Below are 22,690 nucleotides of genomic sequence, written 5' to 3'. Positions count from 1 at the left end.
CTTATTACATCAATTTTACATGATTGAGATGCGGATTCCTATGTTTAATTCAGTTTGTATGGAGAGATAAACTTTATAGGGAAGACGAGAGAGTTTTATATAGTTTAAGTATGTTTGAGGTATGATTTTAGTTTAAGTATGCGGAAATAATCACTATTCATGACGGAAGACACCTTATGGCCTCAACACTGTACATAATCTCGACGAGGCACCTTATGGCCTCAACATCGTAGAAGACTATCCCCACATACGAACACGAGTTTCCTCTCAGTAAAAATAATTTTGAGATTGCTCGGGAGACATGATCTAAGTCCTGTCTCCTTCATCCCCTACTATAACAGTCATGTTACTTGATTTTCGCTTCTTAAGATTGAAGGCACCTTATGACCTCAACATTGTAGAAGACTATCCCCACATACGAACACGAGTTCTTCTAGCATGCTTTGTCTCCGCTTTAGCATACTTAACTCTGGAACTCCTATGATTAAGCTACTGAAAATGAAGGTGCACCTTGTTGGTATAGGTATTATCTTACCTTTCCTTTAAGTTTTTCTTTGTCATTCTATTCTCTAAATCCCTCTCATTCTAATGTAGTCTTAGTTCATTCATATACCACTCAATTACTCGGATAAACACAATTTATTTTTAGTTTATCATGAAAGACTTGAACGATAACAAACAGATAAAAATAATACATAAAAAAGGCCTAGACAATCTAGTCGAAGAATAATCTAGTTCATTCCACAAATTCTTATGTGACAAACGGGTGTCTACATTGATAATTTTCTTGTTCCAAAGACATAAATACATATGAATCTTGTAACGACCCAGATTCACCGCTAGCAAATATTGGACGATGTGCTAGCAGTGGTCACCCAAAGAGAACAATAGCTGCCAGCGGTGGATCTGGGCCATTACAAATGGTATCATAGCCAGACATTGGACGATGTGTTAGCCTTCTCGTTATTCCCCAAAGGGTGTAGACACGAGGCGGTGTGCTATTAAGGATGCTAGGCCCCAAAGAGAGGTAGATTTGGGGGCGGTCCCACCCCACATCAATTGAAGGAAGGAAAGAGTGCCAGCGAGACCGATGAGCCCCGAAAGAGGGTGAATTGTGATGTCCCACATTAGTTGGGGAGGAGAACAAACCACCATTTATAAGGGTGAGGAAACATTCACAGATGCGTTTTAAACCCTTGAGGGAAGTCCGAAAGTAAAAATAAAAAGAAGACAATATCTACTGGCGGTGGATGTGGGCACTTACAAATCTCTTTTTTCATTCCTGCTTTTTACTAATTTTAAACTATCAAAATAATCACTTATTTTACTCGTTAATCGGATGGTGATTTAGTTATTCGATTGTTTTTATTTTCTCGAAGAACCCATTGATTTGCAAAGAATTATTATTATTTTTTAAATTAGTAAACTACCAAAACGTCTTTTTAATTTGTGTCTATTTGGTATTGATATATGATATTTAAAATTTTAATTTAATAGGTTCATGAATTAAAAAAAAAAAAAAGTGGTATTTAATGTATAATTTATTCAATATTTTTTTAAAAATTAAAACAACTAATTGGTTTAATTATATGTCGAAAAAAGAAAAAAAAAAAAAGAAAAAGAAAAGAAAAGAAAAGAAGAGAAAAAGAAAAGGGTATTAGAACTGTCAACTGCTGTTCTTGCGATGTCCAGCGAACATCAGTGAAAATTGGAGCGGTGGAAGAACAGGTAGCATAGCAAGCAAGCAGAGTCGAACAAGATCAATCGAATTGGGGGAAGAGCTTCGTCCATCGATCATGGCGGTACTTTACCAGATCTTCCCTTTCTGGACAATTCATTTTCGTCATTTCCTTTGTAAACATTCGCTTTTTGGGTGTGCTGTCAGGATTCGTCGGGGACGACGCTAATGGATCTGATAACTGCCGACCCATCATCGGCTTCGGCGGGATCGATCTCTACTGCTGCTTCATCGGTCCCTTCATCAACGATGAGTTCATCTTCAAGTTCCTCCTCAAGTGTTCTGCCCAGTTCACTGGGGAAGCCAACTGGAGAGAAGAGGTCTAAGAGGGCGGCACTGATGCAGATCCAGAATGATACGATTTCTGCTGCTAAAGCAGCTTTGAATCCTGTGAGGACCAACATTATGCCGCAGAGACAGAGCAAGAAGAAGGTCAGCTGCTACATTTTTCACGGCTTTTCTCTTTCCTCTTTTCGTTGTTGTTTTTTTTGTTGCTGAGGTTCTGTTTATTTAGAAATGGGATGGAACCTGGAAGTGGAATTTTAATTTCTAAAGGGAAACTCTTCGAACTGTTAGTACTGGTACTTGTATTGATTTATGTTTTGTTCAACTTGATACGTTTTGCAGCCTGTTTCTTATTCCCAATTGGCTAGGAGTATCCATGAACTAGCTGCTGCGTCTGATCAGGTGAGCAGTATGTGACAATTCTTACTGTTGTGATTTGGAAGCATAACATTTTATACTTTGTTATGTTTATGTAAATTTTATAGAAAAGCTCCCAGAAGCAGTTAGTGCATCATGTATTCCCAAAACTTGCAGTCTACAATTCAGTTGATCCTTCGCTGGCACCTTCTCTTCTCATGGTACGATGAACTTTCTTTTCTTTTTTTGATTCAGCAATCTTTATGACTTCATATTTGTCTAGTATATGTTTATTGGTAAGATAAGTTCTGTTTGTTTTTTGTTCGTACTGGTCTAGTTGTTACCTTTTTCCGTGAAGACACTGATGGTATCCCAAACATTTTCCTCCAAACAATTGGTTATGAATGAATCCTAAATCTGTCAAAATAATTTGCTGGAAGATGATCTTTTTTGGGTAAGAAACCAAAGTTTCTTTGAGAAAAATGAAAGAATACAAGGACGTACTAAATACAAGCCCCTGAAAAAGAAGATGTCGACACTAACTACAGGAAAGGGTTCTAGTCCAAACGAACAAGACCGATGTCATGTTTATAGAACGATCTAGTGATCAACGTCCAAAAAGAAGCATTAGACCTCAGCAACTCCTGAACCTTCTCCCTAAATTTCTCAACACCCGTAAAGATCCTACATTCCACTCAAGCCAAATACTCCACAAAATAGTTAAGAAACTTGCATGCCACAGCACTTTCCCCTCTCCCTGACGGGAAGATGCAGGGGCACCTCCTCTAACAAAGACCACCCATCTCTATTACAAGCCTCACTAACACCAAAATACCTCTGGCAAGGATTCCAGAGGTAGTTTGCGAATTGGCACTCTCACATCAAATGGTTCACATCCTCTTTATGCCTCCTACAATTCATGCACCAATGCAGGAGCAAGAAGAAGGAAGAATGTTTTTGGACACAATCCAAGGTATTGAGTCTCCCTAGTAAAATATGCCCGTGCAAAATCCTTGACCTTTTTTGGAATTTTTACCTTTCACAAAGAGGAGAAGACTGAAGTCGTAGTAGCAATGGAATATTGCACTGGCACAAATGATAAATCTTTATCTTGGTTGGGTGAATATTGCACTGGCAGGGAATCAGAAGATTTGACTCTGAATTTGATACCTCGTTGGAGTCTCTTATTCCATTAATAGTTTTTCATTATTATCTAATTTTAAACAAAGAAAAAGCAAAAGCTAATGTTTATCCCCGGGTATATTTGACAGTTAAATCAGCAGTGTGAAGATAGGAGTGTCCTCCGTTATGTATACTATTATTTAGCCAGAATTTTATCAGATACTGGTGCACAAGGTGTAAGTACAGGTGGTGGCATCCCGACACCTAATTGGGATGCTCTTGCTGATATTGATGCTGTTGGGGGGGTGACTCGAGCTGATGTCGTACCAAGAATAGTTGATCAGCTTGTAAAAGAGGCCTCTAATCCTGATGTTGAATGTAAGCTGGTTTCTTTTGCTTTGTTTCTTTTATTGTAGTCTGTGGTGACAATTTCCCCCCCTCTTCCTTTGCATGTTTTTCCCGATTCTTTGGTTTCGATGTTAGATTAAAATAGCATGTTTGCCAGCTATTCTTTACATCCTGATCCAGTGGCGAGTCAGGATAAATGTCTTAAATATCTCTAGTAGATATACATTTGTGACTTCTCTGAAAACCATTCTTTATCAAAATAAAATACAATGGGGTCCTAGTTTCTGGTTCGTGATTTATTGGATTCCCTATTAACTTCGGGGCTTTCTCAATAATTTTTAGCTGTGGCTCTATCAGTGCATTGACAAATCTTATTCTTATGTGATTTGTACTACCTTTTGTTTCATCCTTTGTGTGTTATTCATTTATTATAGGAAGCAGAGAATAGTTCAACCTTTGGTTAGGCCACCATTATAGCTGATTTGGTTTTCCATAACTGACAATTGGTTTGCAGAAATCTTTTTTCTACAGTTTTTGTGTTACTCTGGGTTAGGGCTTCGTTTTTGTTTCTTTTGTTGGTCCATCTTGTTGAACTTGAATGAATTATCTTACTGTTGATTAAAGCAAATGAGATTCCTCAAATAAAATGTTTGCAGCTTCTCTTGACACTATATTTTCTTTTGAAGTTCATGCTAGAAGACTACAAGCACTAAAGGCTCTTACCTATGCTTCAAGCAGCTCTGAGATTTTGTCCCAACTATATGAAATTGTTTTTGCAATTCTCGATAAGGTTAGTCTTTTCTGGCTATATGCACAGTTTTTGTTTTTTTTTTCTGCTAGATTGAAATCAATCATGTGCATTATTTTCTTTACTTGGTTGATGGTAAAGTATTTAACTTCAAAGAATTATTGTACCAAAAGTGAATAGTTTAGTGATGCAGATTAATGATTGAAAACCAATCAGATTCTCGGGTGCTGTTCACATTGACAATTGGAAAACTAGAATAGTGTAAGAGAATCCACTTAGCACCTTGAGAATCTACCTAGGCTTTCTCTTATCCAAAAAAAGAATCTACCTAGGGTTTCCATAAACCATGGTCTAAAAAAAAAAAGAAAGAAATATGTGATGACTTTGAATAAATAATACATACATACATACATACATACATACATACATATGTGTGTGTATTGGGTTAAATTATAATTTTGGTCTTCGAACATCTGAGATTTTGTCTTATAGGTCATTCTAATAAGTTTTTGAACTGTCATTGTCGTGTCAAATTGGTCTTTGAAACTTAAAGTGTTGAAGAAGTCTTTAAGTTGGTCAACTTTAGGAAGTGTGTAGAAAGTTCTGTCTCTTGTAAAAAAGTGAATTCTTTTTTGCAATAAGTCGATGTCTTGTTGAACATTTTTGAAAGTTTAGGGTTGTATTAGACAAGATGGAAAGTTAAGGGATTTATTAATAATCTTTTAAAATTCAAAGACATATCACAAACTTAAAGGTTGAGGGACCAAACTTGTAGTTTAATCTTTCACAAAATTCTCAACTAATATTATCTTGTCGGTCTCTCTTTGCCCGTGGTTGATCCATCCTAGAATCCTAGTTCCCTTTTCTTCACCTTGCCTTGGATGGCTAAAACCTTGAAGAAGATTGTATTTTTCTCTTGGTTGGTTATTTTGGGGAGGTTGATGCCATTTACTTTTACTTCATCCAAAACATCTTCATTAAGGTTGTGTGCTCCTAATGCTGTGTGCTCCTAATGCTGTGTGCTCTGCTAGGAGGTGGAAGATCTAAACCATGTATTTGCACGTTTGAATATGCTGTGAAAATATGAAAATAGTTTTGGATGCGTTTGGCTCCTCTAGAAGTCATAAGGGACATTATGGAGGAGGTGCTTGTTAATCCTTCATTTCGTACTAGTGGTTTAATTATTTGGCCAGCAACGTTCTTTGTGAGTATATGAAACTTATTGCTGCAAAGAAATTGGAGAACTTTTCCAATGGGAACTTGGCCATTTGTGAATCCATGTGGTTGGCTGCCCCAAAAGCTAACGTCTTTTTGATTTTCTGTCTCCTAATTGGTGAGTCATGTTCTAGAAGAACTCTGAATTTCAAAGCCACTCTTTTATTTCATGACCTTTTGCTTATGGCTGCTGGATTTTCATGATGAAGGCTTTTAGTTGGTCCTTGATCCCTCCCTCCCCTTGGAAAGCATCCCTGACTTCTTGGCCCCTGTCTCCTTGGATCCTTCCATAGGAAAAAGAAAAGAAAAGAAAATAAAAGAACAGAACAGAACAAAAACCCTCTGGTTGGCTACCAACAGGGATTATTTTGGGCCATTTGGTGTCACTGCAACAGTTGGGTTTTCAACAACTCCACTACATGCTTCAACAGTTTTCTAGTACTGGTTCTTTTTACAGCTTTTATATGGGTGTAAACGTTTGCATACCTTTAAGGATTCTAGTGTAAACTCTTGTTACAAGGTGGAGATGCTTTTGTTAGATGGTTTGGGAGAATTTCCTCCCCTTTTGTATATTTCATTTATCACTAAATTCTCTGTTTCTCAAAAGAAAAAAAAGAAAAAAAACGGTTTTGGAGTATGGTCACTTATGATGCTTCTTTATGGGCGTTGTCAATGAAATTTCATTTTTTTTATAATTATCCTTTATTTTTTTTTTTCTCTCAACAATAAATCTGTTTCTTGTGATTTTGCTTTTTGTTTTTGCAAGCTTGGTCTGTTCTTCCTTACTTTCTTTATAATGTTTTTAAAACTCATCCTTGAACCTTTTTCTTTTGAAAAAAAATCTATATTTCAAGAAAAATCCACATAACCAGTAGGTTATCTCAATTAAAGTTTAGTTTTTCTTTTGGACATTGGGCACTTAGACACCAAAAGGCTTTTCCTTTGTGATACTATCTTCTTCTTTTAAAATGGTGTTTACGTTGTTTTTCTTAGATTCTAGTAGAAACACTCAAAATATTTCCCTTTTTAATTTCCATTTCCAGGTTGCTGATGCCCCGCAAAAACGCAAGAAAGGGGTACTTGGGAATAAAGGTGGCGATAAGGAGGTAATTTCTGACAAAAAAACTGTTCTAGTTTCTGTCCCTTGTTGCTTCTGTCTTCATATAACACTGTTTTATGTTCACAACCCCCCCCCCCCCCCCCNNAAAAAAAAAAAAAAAAAAAGAAAAGAAAAAAAAAAGAGGTAGAAAACAAGAGGCTCTTTCCTGTCACTTTTAAACTTCAGAATTTAATATCTCCAAACTTTCATTATATTTGCATTTTTTGATTTGATAGGTTGAATTAAGAGTTGGGTTCTTGAAGTGCAAATATTACAATTTAGATCCTGAAGCTTTAGTTTTAGAAATAATGTCATACAAATTCATTCCATATAACTGCCATGTTATCCTCGTAAAATGTCTTTACATGGGACTTATAGATTTGCTGAAAAGAAGATTTTTATGAAAAAAGCATCTCTTAATCTTAAATATTTTAAGTCTACATTGTTTTCTTTAATTTATTTGAAGCTGTTTTCCTATAAATTGTACCCACTCCAAAGAACTTTATCCTTGTTTTTTCTTCTTTTCCAAAGACTTACCTTGGTTTAAGTATTTCCTATATTTTCTTATCCAGCAAGTAATCAATAAAATTTCTATTTCCATTGTTGATTCTCAACTGTAATTTCAGGAAACCTTGGACCAACCCAACCTATTTGAGTTCAATATTTTTGGAACTCAAACTAATTGAAGCTTGTTTATAGTCCAACCTAATTAAACACCAATGATCAAAGGCCTGGCAAGTTTCCAAGGCGTGGGGATGTCTTTAGTCTCATTTCTTTATTACTTATTGGTTATCCATTTAAAAAGGACTAGCAAATCTTTTAGCTTAATCATGTTCGAGCTTTCTTATGGAATCTTGGGTTGGAATGCAATACCCACATCTTCACAGAAGAGAGCCAAAATATCAACTATTTTATAGAATCCTATCCCTTTTAGCTACTACTTGGAGAAAATTGTCTTTTCCCTTTTGTAATTATAGCTTATCTACCCTCGCTAATCAATGGAAGTGTTTTTTGTAATTATTAATCGATACGAACTTCTTTTGCATTCCACTTCATCAGATCAATGAATGGTTTTTGCTTCCTATTAAAAAAAATCACAATAAAATTTTTGGCTCATTAAATTTGTTTATGCTCCTGAGTAGATGACCTGGTCTAGTTCTCTCTCCTTTTTATTTTATTTTTTTTATAACAATTACTATTGCTGCCATTCTACAATTCTGTAGAAAGGTTAGATGTGAAATGGGGTTCGTCTTGATGGATAAATTTTATAGCATTCCATTAGTTCATTTGCAACTGGAGACGTTTGTAATGATAGGATACATAGGATACAAGTATGGGGCAATTATTGAATGCACAAAATACCCATGATATGATGCAATCTTTCAAATATAAAGCGTACTACACTTCAATTATTTGGGCTTTGTCCATTTTTTTCTCCCATTGCTATAATATATTTGCCATGGTTATATTGCTAAGATCACGTCATTTTTGTGTCATGTGTCCATAATGTCTACTTATTTGCTTACATCTTGCAATTCAGTAGTCTGTCATAAGGAGCAATTTGCAACAAGCTGCACTAAGCACATTGAGAAGACTTCCCCTTGATCCAGGAAATCCTGCATTTCTGCATCGTGCAGTCCAGGGGTATGAACCTCATTTGAAATCTGAATGCCTAAAGAACTTTCAACTTATCATTTACTTGTTTTTTTGACACAAACAAAAATTAATATGAACCTAGCAAGCTTTTGTTTATAGTTCCATTTAAATACATATACCGAATATATGTTTACTATTATTATTATTATTATTTTTTAATACTTCTAGCCCATTTCAGATTCTACCTGATGTACAAAAGATTATATCTGGAAATTTACTATCACGTCATCAGATTCATAACTCGTAACATTGACTATTGATGTTATCATGTCGTCGGGTTCATAATGTATGGCATTGACTTATTTTGTTGGCTTATACTTGAGGATTCTTGTCATCCAAATCATTTTTTATTGCAATCAGAATCGAGATTGGGGGAATGAGAGATGTGTGGAGATGGTGGAAAGACCTGCTTGTCTTCGGGTGGGACAGAATTTTTGAGATGATTGTAAATATTGTAGAAGCATTGGTGTGAGGGTTGACTTTAATTACTTGGGGGCAACAAGTCAGCATTTTAGGTTGGATCCCCTTTTTTGTTGGCTTTTCTGGGTTTGGGGCATTTCATTCTGTTGGGTTGGTTTTTTGTTTGTTCTTTTTTATTCTTTGATTTTTTTCCCAGTGAAAGCATGCTTTGGCATCACACATAAAAAAGAAAGAAATAAAAAAGTATAAGCATGATAGTTTTGTTATTTTGGGCATTGATTATTTTGAAGTTTTATTATTGTTATCGTCTATAGTGTTACATTTGAAAGAATTTTAATTTTGCTACTTTGCTTGTAGTCTCTTGTTATATAAAGTGCTTGATGTTTAAGATCACCTTATATTGATCTTTTCAAGATGTCTTTCGTTACAATATAATTTTTTTTTCTTTCTGAATTTAAATGCAGAGTGTCGTTTGCTGATCCAGTTGCTGTGAGGCATGCATTGGAAATGCTTTCTGAGCTAGCTGCAAGAGATCCTTATGCAGTTGCAATGTCACTAGGTTATTTTATGTTGATTACTTTTAACATTTCTTTCGGACTTGATATTGTTAGAATGTGTCATCTAAAAATTAGCTAACGTTTGATTAGATCCTAGTTTATGCATCTAATGACTTTACCATGCCTTTTTGCAGGAAAACTTGTACAACCTGGAGGTATGCTTTTATATTGTAGCCAGTACTCTGTCCTGGTTTTCTCCACCTTTATTTTGTTTTTATTGGATTTTGTTGGTTTTCTTCAAATAACATCTCTTCTTCTTCTTCTTCTTGTTTTAATTACAGAAAATGAAATTCTTGTTTAAAAAAAAAAAACAGAAAATGAGATATTAAATGAAATTTTACAAATGAAGGGGCAGAGAAATTCCCCAAATGCCGAGGTGGAGTTAAAAAAAACTTTTCCCCTAGCGAATAAAGTTTAGTCTATATTCAGAAAATGGATGCATGCATTTATACTGATAATATAAAACCACAAAAAGAACCAAATTTAAGAATGTGTTGAAAGATTCCGAAGGTCCAGTTATTTCTCTCCAGCCAAACTTCCAAAAAAAGTGCTCTGTTAATGTGAGCCATAGGACATTTTTCTCCTTTCTAAAAGGGTGCCCCACAAAAGTTGTAGCTAGGAGATCTTGCATGTTAAATGGGAACACATTGCGCCAGTTGAAAGTATCATGAATATAGGACCTGTATTTGTAGGAAAAAGGGCAAGAGATAAGAATAAGTGGATCCCCCATATTAAGTTCCTTGGTATATTGAAATGGTATGTGCTGTATAGCTATATTTTTTAGTAAATTACTTTGTGTTTATTTTTTGGTTATATGCTAGAAGCCTTAGTCACAAACCATTTTTAACTTCTCATCATAGTATTAAAAGAAATTTAGAAAAAAATTGATTTATATTCCTAAAAGTTTAAGGGTTTATATCAATCAAAACTCAAAACTAGTAATTGTATCAGTTTAAACACTAAAATTTTCGTGAATTAGTTTAGTTAGACCCAATGATTAGCCATTCACTAAATTCGGTTAAAATCAGCTCAAAATCATCAAAATAAAATTATTGTTCTCCCAAAATCTCACAAAAGTAGTAAGAAAAATTATCACATAATTATTTCTAAATAAGTAAAGAAAAATAGTGGAAGATGAAATGATGAAAAATTAATACTATCTTTTTGATTATCGGATTTCTCTCTAATTTACATTAACTCTTACATTTAAAACAAATTTTATATGCACGTGTGAAAGTTATGCATTAACGGTTTAAAACAAAATTTTAGTGGGTAATTTAAATTGATTCATTTGTGAGAGTCCAAAATTGATACAATTATTAGTTTGAGATTGAGATTTTAATTGATACAACTTCCAAATTGAGGTGTATAAATTATTTTTTTTCAAGGCTTATATTTTATAATAATAATAAAAAAGCTATGTGCCTTTGAAGCAATATTACAAGTCATTCTTTACTGAGATATTTGCATATATATAAACTTATACATAAAGTTTACGTCTTGCCTTTGATGAGAAGGACAGAGTCAAGTGAAAAAAATGTTCCATGAACATGGAGTAACCCTCATTTTATTGATGAATTGTCTCTTGTACACTTTTTTGCCCCACTTTCTGCAGCTTATGGGTTGGTTCAATTACATTGTCAAGAAGTGTGCCATTTGTTAAAATTTACTTTATCTTCACATTTAGGAGCATTGCTGGATGTTCTCCATTTACATGATGTTATGGCTAGGGTTTCACTAGCACGGCTGTGCCACTCAATATCCAGAGCTCGGGCATTGGACGGTAAAAGCTGAAATTGAAGTCCGTGGACATTATATTTTTAGCTTTTCAATATCATAGTAATTTTTGTGAAATTGATTTGTATAGAGCGGCCAGATATTAAGTCACAGTTCAACACAGTGCTTTATCAGCTTCTTCTCGATCCCAGTGAAAGGGTATGTTTTGAGGCAATCTTATGCGTACTTGGCAAATCAGACAACATGGATAGGTAAGTAGAAGATTTTTTTTAAAAAATTTAATTTAATTTTTAAAAATTGCGAAATAGATACTTCCCTAGCCGTCAATTTTCACTTCTTTGCTGTTGTCTTGTGTTTTTTTCTTTTTACCACATGTATACTTATTTTTGTTTATTTTAGGACTGAAGAGCGAGCTGCTGGTTGGTATCGTCTGACAAGGGAGTTTCTCAAACTACCAGAAGCGCCATCAAAGGAAACTTCCAAAGATAAATCTCAGAAGATTAGACGTCCTCAACCTCTCATCAAACTTGTAATGAGAAGGTCGTAGTCCACTTTCATTATGGCTTGAATGGATTTAATATTTTGCTCATCAGATGTAAATGTGCCTGCCTTTCAAGGGGGAAAAACTGTAATTCTTTTATCTGGAATGTGCTTTGGGTGCAGGTTAGAAAGTTCATTTCGTAGTTTCTCAAGGCCTGTTCTTCATGCGGCCGCAAGAGTCGTGCAAGAGATGGGAAGAAGTCGAGCTGCTGCATTTTCCTTAGGCCTACAGGATATCGATGAAGGGGCTTTTGTTAATTCATTTTCCGAGGCTGCTGATTCTCAGGATTCAGATGCTAACGAAAACTCACAACCTGAGAGTAATTGTCTCTTTGTTCACACCTTTCACTACATCTTCGTATTTTATCTATTTTTAATAAAAGAAAACTATTATGTATACATTTTTCATCTGGAAAGCAGTATAAAAAATCTGCCAGTTGACCCAAAGTTGCTAAATTTTAGATGTCTCATGAAGCAAAGCTGCCTGGTTGAGAATTATTTAACTTGAGGAATTGCATGATTAAGATACTTTCACTCAACAGTCGTGATTTTTTCCCCTTTTGTTTTTGATGTTACTTAAAGAACGTAAGAGAAACAAGTCCTGTGTGAAATCTCCTTTGTGTAATTCATATCCTTTGAGCATTAGTCTCTTTTCATTTCATGTTGTTTCTTGTTTTAAAGAATAAAATTCTCTGTGAAATCAAGAAGGCTGTATACCTAGGATGGCATGGGGTCTTCTTGATTGACTGTTCCTCTTTGGTTTCTAATAAAAGAACATAGTAAGGATTATTTGGATAAATGCATTCCTGTTGGTATAAATAAAAGGATTTCGAACCCTACTTTAGCAAACAAAGTCATTGAAGAAACGGAAACATTTGTGTGTTTGCATTACTTTTTTTTTCTTTTCGTTTTTGCCATAGTAACTTTTTTAATCCCTTCAACCGTGTGAAATTACCAAATTGCTCCATGAGTCCATTTTGAATCTTGCCAAGTATAGTTCTCTTTGGATTGCTAGATCCTTTGTTGATTTATTTTATTTTATTTATTGTCATCCTCTTCTCCCAGGTATACGGAGAACTGCTTCGGTAGCAAATGGAAGGGGTGAGAAAGATACAATTGCTAGTTTGCTGGCTTCATTGATGGAAGTAGTGCGAACAACAGTAGCATGTGAATGTGTCTTTGTTCGAGCCATGGTAATTAAGGCCTTGATATGGATGCAAAGTCCCTATGATTCATTTGATGAACTTGAATCCATTATTGCATCAGAGCTTTCTGACCCAGCCTGGCCAGCAGCACTCTTAAATGATATTTTGCTTACTTTGCATGCTCGGTTTAAGGTATGTTTTGTATATAAAACATTCTCTTTTTGTGTTTGGGCTTTGACTTTTTATTTTTCACTTTTAATGACGTTCTTGCTTTTATTCCTATCTTTGGGGTAACACTTATAAATTTAGTTTAATCTATTTTTAACTTTGCAATGTGAAGAAGAGTGAAGGCAGTCTTTGAGTACTACGTATAATTTGTGTATTTAGAATATTTCCAGTAATGTATATGCACTTATGTATGTTTTTAGGCAACCCCTGATATGGCTGTCACTCTTCTTCAAATCGCTCGAGTTTTTGCCACTAAAGTTCCTGGGAAGATTGATGCGGATGTCTTGCAACTACTATGGAAAGTAAGTGATTATTCACTTTTCTGAGTTTCATGTTTGAAATTTATTGTGTTTTGAGTTTACCAATGAATTTTTTAGCTTATTTAGGAAAAAATTGTAGTTCTGTTAGACAACACTGCTGGTATGATTGTCAAGGAACTGAATTGTCAAACTAATCTTCTAGCTAGTAAACAGAGAGTAGAACTATTATTGCAAAAAATACCAATTCTCTTTATCATTATGGGTTTTTTTGTTAAAAGTAAAATATGTTGAACTGACAATAGGTGGCTAGAGCTCTTTGATGGTGCTTTTTTTTTTTTTTTTTTTTTTTTTTTTTTTTTTTTTTTTTTTTTTTTTTTTTTTTTTCCTTTTGATAGGAAGCAAATAATTTCATTGATTACAAAATGAAATTTGTGTTGATATGATTACACAAATAAAAAAAATCCAATGGGCTGTAAGAGAGCTTAAATCATAATTACTAAAAGGGGGAGACCAATTTACACCAAGCAAGAGTGGTAAAAGTAACAAAAGATGTAAAAATTTTGAAGTTCTGTTGTGTATCTAAGAAAAGCCATAAAGACCATAGAAGGCTTGTATGAAATTGAGCCAAAAAGTCGTCTCTCGTCCTTGGAAGTTGGCGGTCCTTGTGGATAGAAAATAGCACTGATGAATGGGAAGGCAACTTTATTGTTGTGCTGATTCTTACATTTTGTACTTGGATTGGTGGAAGTTCATGCGTTAGCCTAATGGGGATCACATTATTAAAGATGTTTTAGATGCTTCAAAGGAGGCCTTGGGAATAGGCATCTTATGTTTGTGGTTGAAATATCAATGCAAAGGCATATACTAATGCCTACGGATAGGTTCTTTTGATAATAGGATATCCATTTCTAGATGTTGCATGCTCTCCAGAGAAATTTTGGTAATATTGAGAAACAAAAAACTTATATAGTTGCTGATTCTAGTGTGGAGGCATAAATCGATGTCGTTCTTGGAATTTGTGAATTAGTCTGGATAAATCTAGTTTGCAGGATTTTAACATTAAGAGCAGCAATCCTGTGAGATAACATTGTAAATTTGTGATTACAAAGCTACCGCATTACTCATAATCTTGTGTAGTGTAAGTAAAATGAGCATGCAGGAATTGATAGAATATATTATTGATTTGCTAATGTAATATCAAATCTGGGAGAAAGCTTGTTGTTCTCTTATTAAGGAACTATTGAAGCAGCAGTTCAAGTCGGTTGTGATAAACTTAGACATGGGGATTTCTGCCGACCGGAATTTGGGGTAGGTGGGATGTTGAAGTTTCAATTCTGTGCAGCTGTTGGCATAATTTCCTAGGCCCTGGAAATGGCTTCCTTAAATTGGTTTGAAATCCGTTTTAGATGGGATCACCATCTGGCTTTTCAATTCTAGTTTTGGTTTGTAGTTGCAATGTTTCTTTGCTTCTATGTTGGTGCATGCTGTCCAAAGAAATTTGTAACTAGTGTTTTCCTATTCTCACTAAACGGGACACCTTTTTCTGATTGGCTGCTACGGGTGTGGTTCTATCTTCCTCTTTTATTTTGTTGCTTTTCAATAATAGATTGCATCAGAAAAAAATGAGGCATTTTTTTATTCCATTAACAGACGTGCCTTGTTGGAGCTGGTCCTGACTGGAAGCACACAGCGCTGGAAGCAGTAACCCTAGTTCTAGATCTTCCTCCACCACAACCTGACTCTATGACCTCCGTTACTTCGGTGGACTGTGTTGCAGCTTCTGATCCTAAGTCAGCACTGGCTTTACAGAGATTAGTGCAAGCTGCAGTAAGCACCTTTTTTAATATTCCCATTTGTTTTTGCTTTGCACTTGGTTTTTGTTAATAAACATGCTATAAATTTATTCCTTTTATGTTGATGATTTTAGATTAATTCCTTCAGGTGTGGTTTCTTGGAGAGAATGCAAATTATGCAGCGTCAGAGTATGCTTGGGAATCAGCAACTCCTCCTGGTACAGCATTGATGATGTTAGATGCAGACAAAATGGTTGCTGCTGCTGGCTCTCGCAATCCTACACTGGCTGGTGCATTGACTCGTCTTCAGAGGAGTGCCTTCAGTGGAAGCTGGGAGGTATTGCTCCACTTTATTGGTTAATTGAGCCAAGTCTTTCATCGATGTTACTATGATTTTGGCAGATTTAGTAAATGTGACTTTATTCTCTCCATCTCAAAATGGAACGTTACTACACAACTATGTTGAGGGTGTACGTTGGAAATAAGTTGAACATTTTTGCTACACCGAATTAATATCTTATTAAATCTATTGTGCTTCATATGGCTATGAAAGTTTTTTGTACAAAAAAGCTATTGTTAATAAAGAAGTACAAAGAAGGATGTGATTTGGCTCGGGAGTAGAAGAACAAAAATGCCAATGAAAAGAACATCTACAGAACTCTACATGTATGCCTGCACTGGCGGCTGAAGTTTTAGGAAGATTATTAAATTCAGAATGTATACTGCTCCAAATTTATGCTTCATTTTAAAATAGCCTGGAATTGCTTAGTATTGAATTTATTCAATCTATTAATATTAGGCCTTTACTAAAATTCTTTGTTTTTTATATTAAACTTCTTTGGATGATTCAGATTCGTCTAATTGCTGCTCAAGCTCTTACAACAGTGGCAATCAGGTCCGGTGAGCCATATAGGCTTCAGATATATGACTTCTTACATTCTTTAGCACAAGGTGGTATACTGTCTCAATTTTCAGAGATGCATCTTAGCAATGGTGAAGATCAGGGGGCCAGTGGTACTGGCCTTGGAGTTCTAATAAGTCCAATGATAAAAGTTCTTGATGAAATGTATCGAGCTCAAGATGAATTGATCAAGTATAAGCTCAAATTCTTCCCTCCTGTCTTTTCTCATGCGTTTTTCTTTCAAATTTCCCATTTCTATCACGAGCATTGATGAAATGTTCCTGCACAAACAGAGATATTCGCTACCATGACAATGCTAAAAAGGAATGGACGGAAGAGGAACTTAAGAAGCTATACGAGACTCATGAAAAATTGTTGGATCTTGTCTCACTATTTTGTTACGTCCCTAGAGCAAAGTACCTACCTCTGGGGCCAATAAGGTAATTCTTTTCTTTTCTTTTCTTTTGTATTTCCAATATCCTCCTTTTATTTAAAATGAACCAATATCATATACTGATAATGTCTTAAAGTTTCTTTTGGAGTGAGGTTTTTGTGTTGATAAGAACATTTCTATTTTCTTAGTATTCTTTTACACCGAACATTCTATTGCTCTCTATTTACACCACTTAGAATCTTAGACCATAACATCTGCAGACAGAAAACATTTTTTTTCATTTGGACCAGTTTACCTTTATGTTATTCTTTTCCAATTGATTAATACAATTTTTTTTTTGTGTTTGTCTTATTTCCTGATATCAGTTTTTTTTATCAGGATTCTGTCTAGGTGTCATTCAATCTATGCACAATAATCAATAACTGAGTAGACTTTTTTTGGTTGGGTGTGTACTTGGACGGAGGGATTGTGTGGTTTTATTTGGATCGCCAATGGATTTAGGAAAAAATCAATGAGAAAGTGAGAGAGATGGGGATTTAGGAAAATAAATTTCAAAGAATTTTTTGATTGTTTCAATTGGGATTTTATGGTTTTGCTTTGATAGCCAAGTGGTTTAGGTAGGGAAGTTGGAAAATATTCATTCTCATTGTTATTCTTTCCCAATTACTTATATCAAAGGATGATACATTTTATGAACATCAGGTTTTCCCGTAGCGGGCATAACTTAAGAAATATGATAAAACATCCGGGAAGATCAGCTGATTATGCACTTAAAAAAATAACCTGCAACATTAATCTAAAACATGCAACAAAAGGATCTAATAAGATGAGAATTCTGTTTGTTGAAGACTAATTTTCTACTCAAAATGGAATAAGCAAAAGATATCTAGTTACTCTATTATGTCTAAGGCTAATTTTGGCTTGTTTTCCTATTCATTTAAATGAATAAACATGTCCAAGTTGACTTTTTTTAGTACATAGAGAAATAAAGGAGCACCGTTTGTCATGTTTATTACCACATCAATTTTATTATTTTTAAACTTGATTTGATTCTCAAATTTTCAGTGCAAAGCTGATAGACATCTATCGGACACGACACAATATAAGCGCATCAACTGGTTTGAGCGATCCAGCTGTTGCTACTGGCATTTCTGACCTTATTTATGAATCAAAACCTGCAACCAATGAGCCAGATGCTCTTGATGACGACCTAGTGAATGCTTGGGCAGCAAATCTTGGTGATGATGGACTCTTGGGAAGCAGTGCACCAGCAATGAGCAGAGTATGTCTTTTAGAGTGCTAGTGAAATTATTGTCTACTACATATACCAACAGATTTCAATGTGTCTTGGTTTGTTTCTCTGAGTTCTGTTAACTCCTGAGTTGAGGGGTTGGAGTGCTTCTTTTAACTTAATTGTCAAGTTTTTATTATCTTCATCGTTTACCCTTCCATAAATGCTTTTGGGTGGTGCTCCATTTACGTTTTTCTTGCATTGGTGTCTGAACATTTTTGATTCAGGAATAAGTCTAAGGTTAAATTCATGTAGTTTCTTCTAAAAAAATATTGGTAATAAAAAACATTGCATACTCCACAGACCTCTAGTAATAATTAACGTCCAGATCTCTAGCATTGAACGTCTACTAATAATGATTTCATGAAATTAAATGCTTTATTGAAGCTGTAAGATGTATTATACTTTGAATTGCTAATCAAGACTAGGGTTTTTTCCTCCTAATTTTTTTAAAGGATGAGTTTGAAGGTACTTTTTCAAGTCTGACCAAATGTTTTTGTTCTAATTGGCCTTCTGTCTCTATTAACAGAGATTCATCTCATTTTTACTTTCCATTAGGTTAATGAATTTCTTGCTGGAGCTGGAACTGATGCACCTGATGTTGATGAAGAGAATATGATCTCGAGGCCATCTGTTAGTTATGATGACATGTGGGCAAAGACTCTTTTAGAGACTAATGAACTAGAGGTAGTATACTTTACTTCTCCATGTAGTAGGTAGAGTTTGCAGTATGGTGAGTGTTGGACTGAGTTTGTGGATATGTTTGACTGTGTATTCTTTTGAATTTCAGGAAGATGATGCACGGTCATCTGGGACATCCTCTCCCGAGTCAACAGGTTCAGTTGAAACTTCCATATCTTCTCACTTTGGTGGAATGAGCTATCCTTCACTGTTTAGTTCCCGACCTTCCTATGGTGGTACCCAAACCTCGGTATGACAGACTAAAAGTTTCTTTCGATATAGAAAAATTGGAAATGGAAGTTATGTTTCTAATGGAAAAGAGAAACTAATATTAAGTGGATCATATCACAACTAGTTCCTTTTCGATTTGCAGTGTCTAGGATATGAGTATTTTGTTATCTGATTATTAGGATAGGAAAGCAGGTTTTCTCATAAAAAAAACCTGATTGTAAATGACTACAATATTCTACCTGAGATATAAATTGTGACTAGCTTTTTTCAACTGTCTGGCAGAGCCTAACATGTATGAACTTAATTTTACATTCCTGAATTTGACTGGCATGTTTCTGCATTTTGCTTTAGGATTCAATTATAACTTGTTGCATTGCTGCTACTTACTTTTTTCATTTGTGATCCATATTAATAATCTCCAGGAAAGATCAGGAGCGAGCAGGTTTAGCAATCCAACAATACACGAGGGTTTAAATTCTCCGGTTAGAAATTTGTTCCTTGTCTTTTGTAGTTTTTTGTTAAATAGTTTCCACTTATCGTCAAACTCTTCATGCTTCTCAGATCAGGGAAGATCCCCCTCCTTACTCACCTCCGCATATGCAGAGGTACGAATCATTTGAGAACCCATTAGCAGGGCGTGGTTCACAGAGTTTTGGATCTCAAGAAGAGCGTCCCTCTTCTGGAAATCCACAACATGGATCTGCTCTCTACGACTTCACTGCTGGTGGTGATGATGAGGTAACCTGCTCTTTTACGATCATATTGTAGTTCACTTTTGCTTTTCCTTTTTCTCAAGGAAAGGATAGAGAAGGTGCAAGGGGTGCCAAGAACTGGGAGAAACCCCAAGCGATACCCAAGCACTAAGCTTTGATGCTATAATACAAACCAACCTTAATAATATCACTGTTAAAAAATGTGCTTTCCATGATACAGAAGGTACATTTAAACCTTTTCAAGTTGTAAGAAATACTAATTGGATGGGTGAATCTGGTTTTATTTTTGTCCAGACAAGTTGAATTTAAAACACAAGTTACATAAGATCTGTCAAAATCGAAAAACTAAAGATTTCCCATTATTTATAAAGCTTTGGCTAGTCTAACTAGCCAACTATCAGTCGTCTGTCGTAAACTAGTCTAACTAGCCACTTTGAATCTCAACTATTCTTAAGTGTTATATGTCATAAATATTAGTATAGTTATTATTTTACAGTTTCATAATAACTTTAAATATATAAAATATTGAGTTTTCAAAAATTTTATTGTTTGGATCACAATCTAAAATTGGTTTTGAACTATAAGTCTCCAAACAAATATTTGTTAAGTCTATTTGATTCAGTGAATTCAAAAACATAAAACAAAATCTAAATTTCGGATCACTTATTTAGGATTTTATTGGTTTACTTTTTTGTTTTCCTTTTATTGGTTTTATATTTTATTGTTGAAAGTTGATCACCTCGTTTAGATGTCTTCTGTCTTCTATTCTTAAATCTGTTCATTTCTTAACTGACGTTTTTTATCTGACTGTTGTTTCTTACCTTGCAGCTAAGTTTAACAGCTGGTGAAGAAGTTGAAATTGAGTACGAAGTAGACGGCTGGTTTTATGTGAGTATAATGAAAGCAGACACTTTCTTTTTTAAGAAATACTTCTCAAATCTTTGCAGCTTCTATGCATCGCGTATGATTCCGTGAGGACTTGAACTGTGCGGGCACAGTTAGTAGTTCACCAACTAGCTCGTAATCGTGTTCACACAGCACAAGTTGTCATGAAATCACACGAAGAATGTAACTTATTAAGCATAATCTTAGTTTACTATATAGTGCACATCATTCTTCAAACCATGAAAACTGGACTAGTATTCTTAACGCGTGATAGTTTACGTTTGGTTGATTAAAGATGACGAGTGAACGTGATTTATCTCCCAACGAAGACTAAAGAAATTGTCTTTGGTTGATAAATTGTCTACCTGAAGGCAATTATGCTATTAGAACTGATGTACTGTCATTACTGTTGCAGGTGAAAAAGAAACGCCCTGGAAGGGATGGGAAAATGGCAGGGCTGGTCCCTGTCCTTTATGTTAATCAATCTTGATTCCAATGGTGTGAAATCTGACCAGAAAGTTCCTTTGTCTCCTGCTCATGTGACTCCATCGATACATCTCGACATCATGGCATGCCTTGCGAAGCCTTCTCCCTCTCCGTTCTTTATCTGTCTCCTCCATCGACTCGTCCACATCCCCCATTTTCTTTAGCGGTGCCTCCTCCATGATGTATCAACTGGTTCTGTAGCTGGCTACTGCAATTGGTTTGTTTATTAACTTTGTTGTTGCATCCATATATATGATGTTTGCTTTGTTATTCGTCGTTTTTTTGGTATGATACTCGTGGCAACGAACGAAGGTGTTGTAGTATGGTACTCGTGGCAACGAAGGTGTTATGTAACTGTTTCTTAATGAGTTAGATTTTAGTATGATCTTTATTTAGAGCTCATGCTTGAAACAGTGAGAAACTGCTTCTTGCCTAAGATTGGATGCAGAGTGTAGTGTATGTATTTTGTTATAGCCATTACATTTGTTCTAATAAGAACTCCGCTTAGATTGATTTTGTGAGAAGTTCATTATTTTTGTGTTCAGTTTTTCTTTGATATTCAATACTTATTTATTATTATTATTATTATTATATTTTTAGTTCAAACAAATATAAAGATTAGAAGTTCGAACTGATAATGTATGTTTTATTGTTTGAACTGATCGAGTTTTTTTTTTTTGTAGAATTAGGAGATTACTTGTGAATTTTTGTTTTGTAGGTTATGTACGGTTCCGAGTTTGAGTGAGTTCACTAAATGCTATTATAAAGGTAAGTTTATCAAATTTTATGAGCGATAATTTTACTTAATAATTATAATAAGAATGTTCATATGAACGAAAACGATACTATTACTCTCATAACATTACTAACCAAACACGTCCTTGATCTTCTATTCTCAGTTTTGGTGGTCAGCTAACAAATTGGCAATGAGAATCTTTAAATGATCCAATAAGCTAAGAAGAGAATCTTTAAATAAAGTAGAGCCGTCATAAGTATTTCAGCTCGTACATTCATATTGATCTTATAATTAAAACCTTATTTCTACTTAAAACTCGAACATTCATATCAATTTTATAATTAAAACGCTATTTTCACACAAAAGTCGAGTGAAGTAGAAGTCATCATATACTTCCACTCAAGAATATGGGTTGTGTAGAAATATCGTTAGGACCTATTTTTTTCTATCCGAATACGAAACCCATAAAATATTATGATATATTACACGATGACCGTGTGATATTTTCAAGTCGTTAGCCTAACAATAAACTACTCATGTCAAACCAATGAACCAAAAGAGTCCATACAATCTCTTAGACCTCCTTGGACATGTTAGCTACGTTTTATCATCCTACCCTTCGTGAGTTTACCTGAACTTGACACCATTAAGGTTTTTAAATCAGTATCTAATAATATCTAATAATTATTAGGAGGTAACAACATATAATAACAGTTTCATTGAATAATTTTGAATAAAACGTAACAATAAAAAATACATGTAGTATAAATTACATTACATTTCATAAACTCTAATTATAACCGTCTAAGCACACCGGTAGCAAATACTGTCTTCTATGGGCTTATCCTTTCGAGCTTCCCCTCAAGATTTTTAAAACACGTAGGTTAGGGAGAGCCTCTTTGGACTTTCCATTTCGGGTTTCCCCTCAAGGTAGGTTAGGGAGAGCTTTCCATACCCTTGTAAAAAAATGTTTTGTTTCCTCTTCAACCGATGTAAGATCTCACATTTCACCCCAATTTAGAGCCCAGCATCCTCACTCACACTCGTTCCTCTCTCCAATTGATGTGAGATCTCACAATCCACTTTTCTTCGAGGAGGCCCAGTGTTCTCGTTGGCGAACCGCC

The 22,690-nt window shown here is 34.9% G+C and overlaps 1 protein-coding gene and 1 long non-coding RNA gene across 2 annotated transcripts; both read left to right on the top strand.

Annotated features, from left to right (window-relative positions):
* The first annotated feature begins 1,642 nt into the window (after positions 1-1,642).
* On the top strand, positions 1,643-21,354 carry LOC111485067. The gene is made up of 27 exons (XM_023131763.1): positions 1,643-1,802; positions 1,886-2,170; positions 2,366-2,425; positions 2,509-2,601; positions 3,652-3,880; positions 4,537-4,640; positions 6,857-6,919; positions 8,456-8,556; positions 9,453-9,547; positions 9,680-9,700; positions 11,233-11,328; positions 11,413-11,533; positions 11,682-11,822; positions 11,946-12,142; positions 12,888-13,159; positions 13,396-13,497; positions 15,106-15,282; positions 15,397-15,585; positions 16,100-16,341; positions 16,443-16,589; positions 17,609-17,825; positions 18,393-18,521; positions 18,625-18,765; positions 19,169-19,228; positions 19,308-19,484; positions 20,288-20,347; positions 20,760-21,354. The coding sequence occupies exons 1-27, from the start codon at positions 1,797-1,799 to the stop codon at positions 20,832-20,834; spliced, it is 3,600 nt and encodes a 1,199-aa protein (XP_022987531.1). The 5' UTR covers positions 1,643-1,796; the 3' UTR covers positions 20,835-21,354.
* Positions 4,647-6,428, top strand: LOC111485076. Its single transcript, XR_002718622.1, has 2 exons — positions 4,647-5,931; positions 6,023-6,428. It is a non-coding gene; the product is annotated as an uncharacterized LOC111485076 (long non-coding RNA).
* Positions 21,355-22,690: the final 1,336 nt, after the last annotated feature.

The sequence above is a fragment of the Cucurbita maxima genome, unplaced genomic scaffold (genome assembly GCF_002738345.1).
Source record: "Cucurbita maxima cultivar Rimu unplaced genomic scaffold, Cmax_1.0 Cma_Scf00010, whole genome shotgun sequence".
NCBI lineage: Eukaryota > Viridiplantae > Streptophyta > Magnoliopsida > Cucurbitales > Cucurbitaceae > Cucurbita > Cucurbita maxima.
Note: the sequence above shows the minus strand (reverse complement) of the source record. Positions and strands in the feature narration are given on the sequence as shown.

What these genes read in the sequence shown, in the direction of transcription:
- LOC111485067 (XM_023131763.1), top strand. An exon ending in GCTCAAGATGAATTGATCAA is followed by an intron (nt 16,342 to 16,442) that starts GTATAAGCTCAA and finishes CTGCACAAACAG; the next exon opens with AGATATTCGCTACCATGACA. An exon ending in GTGCACCAGCAATGAGCAGA is followed by an intron (nt 17,826 to 18,392) that starts GTATGTCTTTTA and finishes ACTTTCCATTAG; the next exon opens with GTTAATGAATTTCTTGCTGG.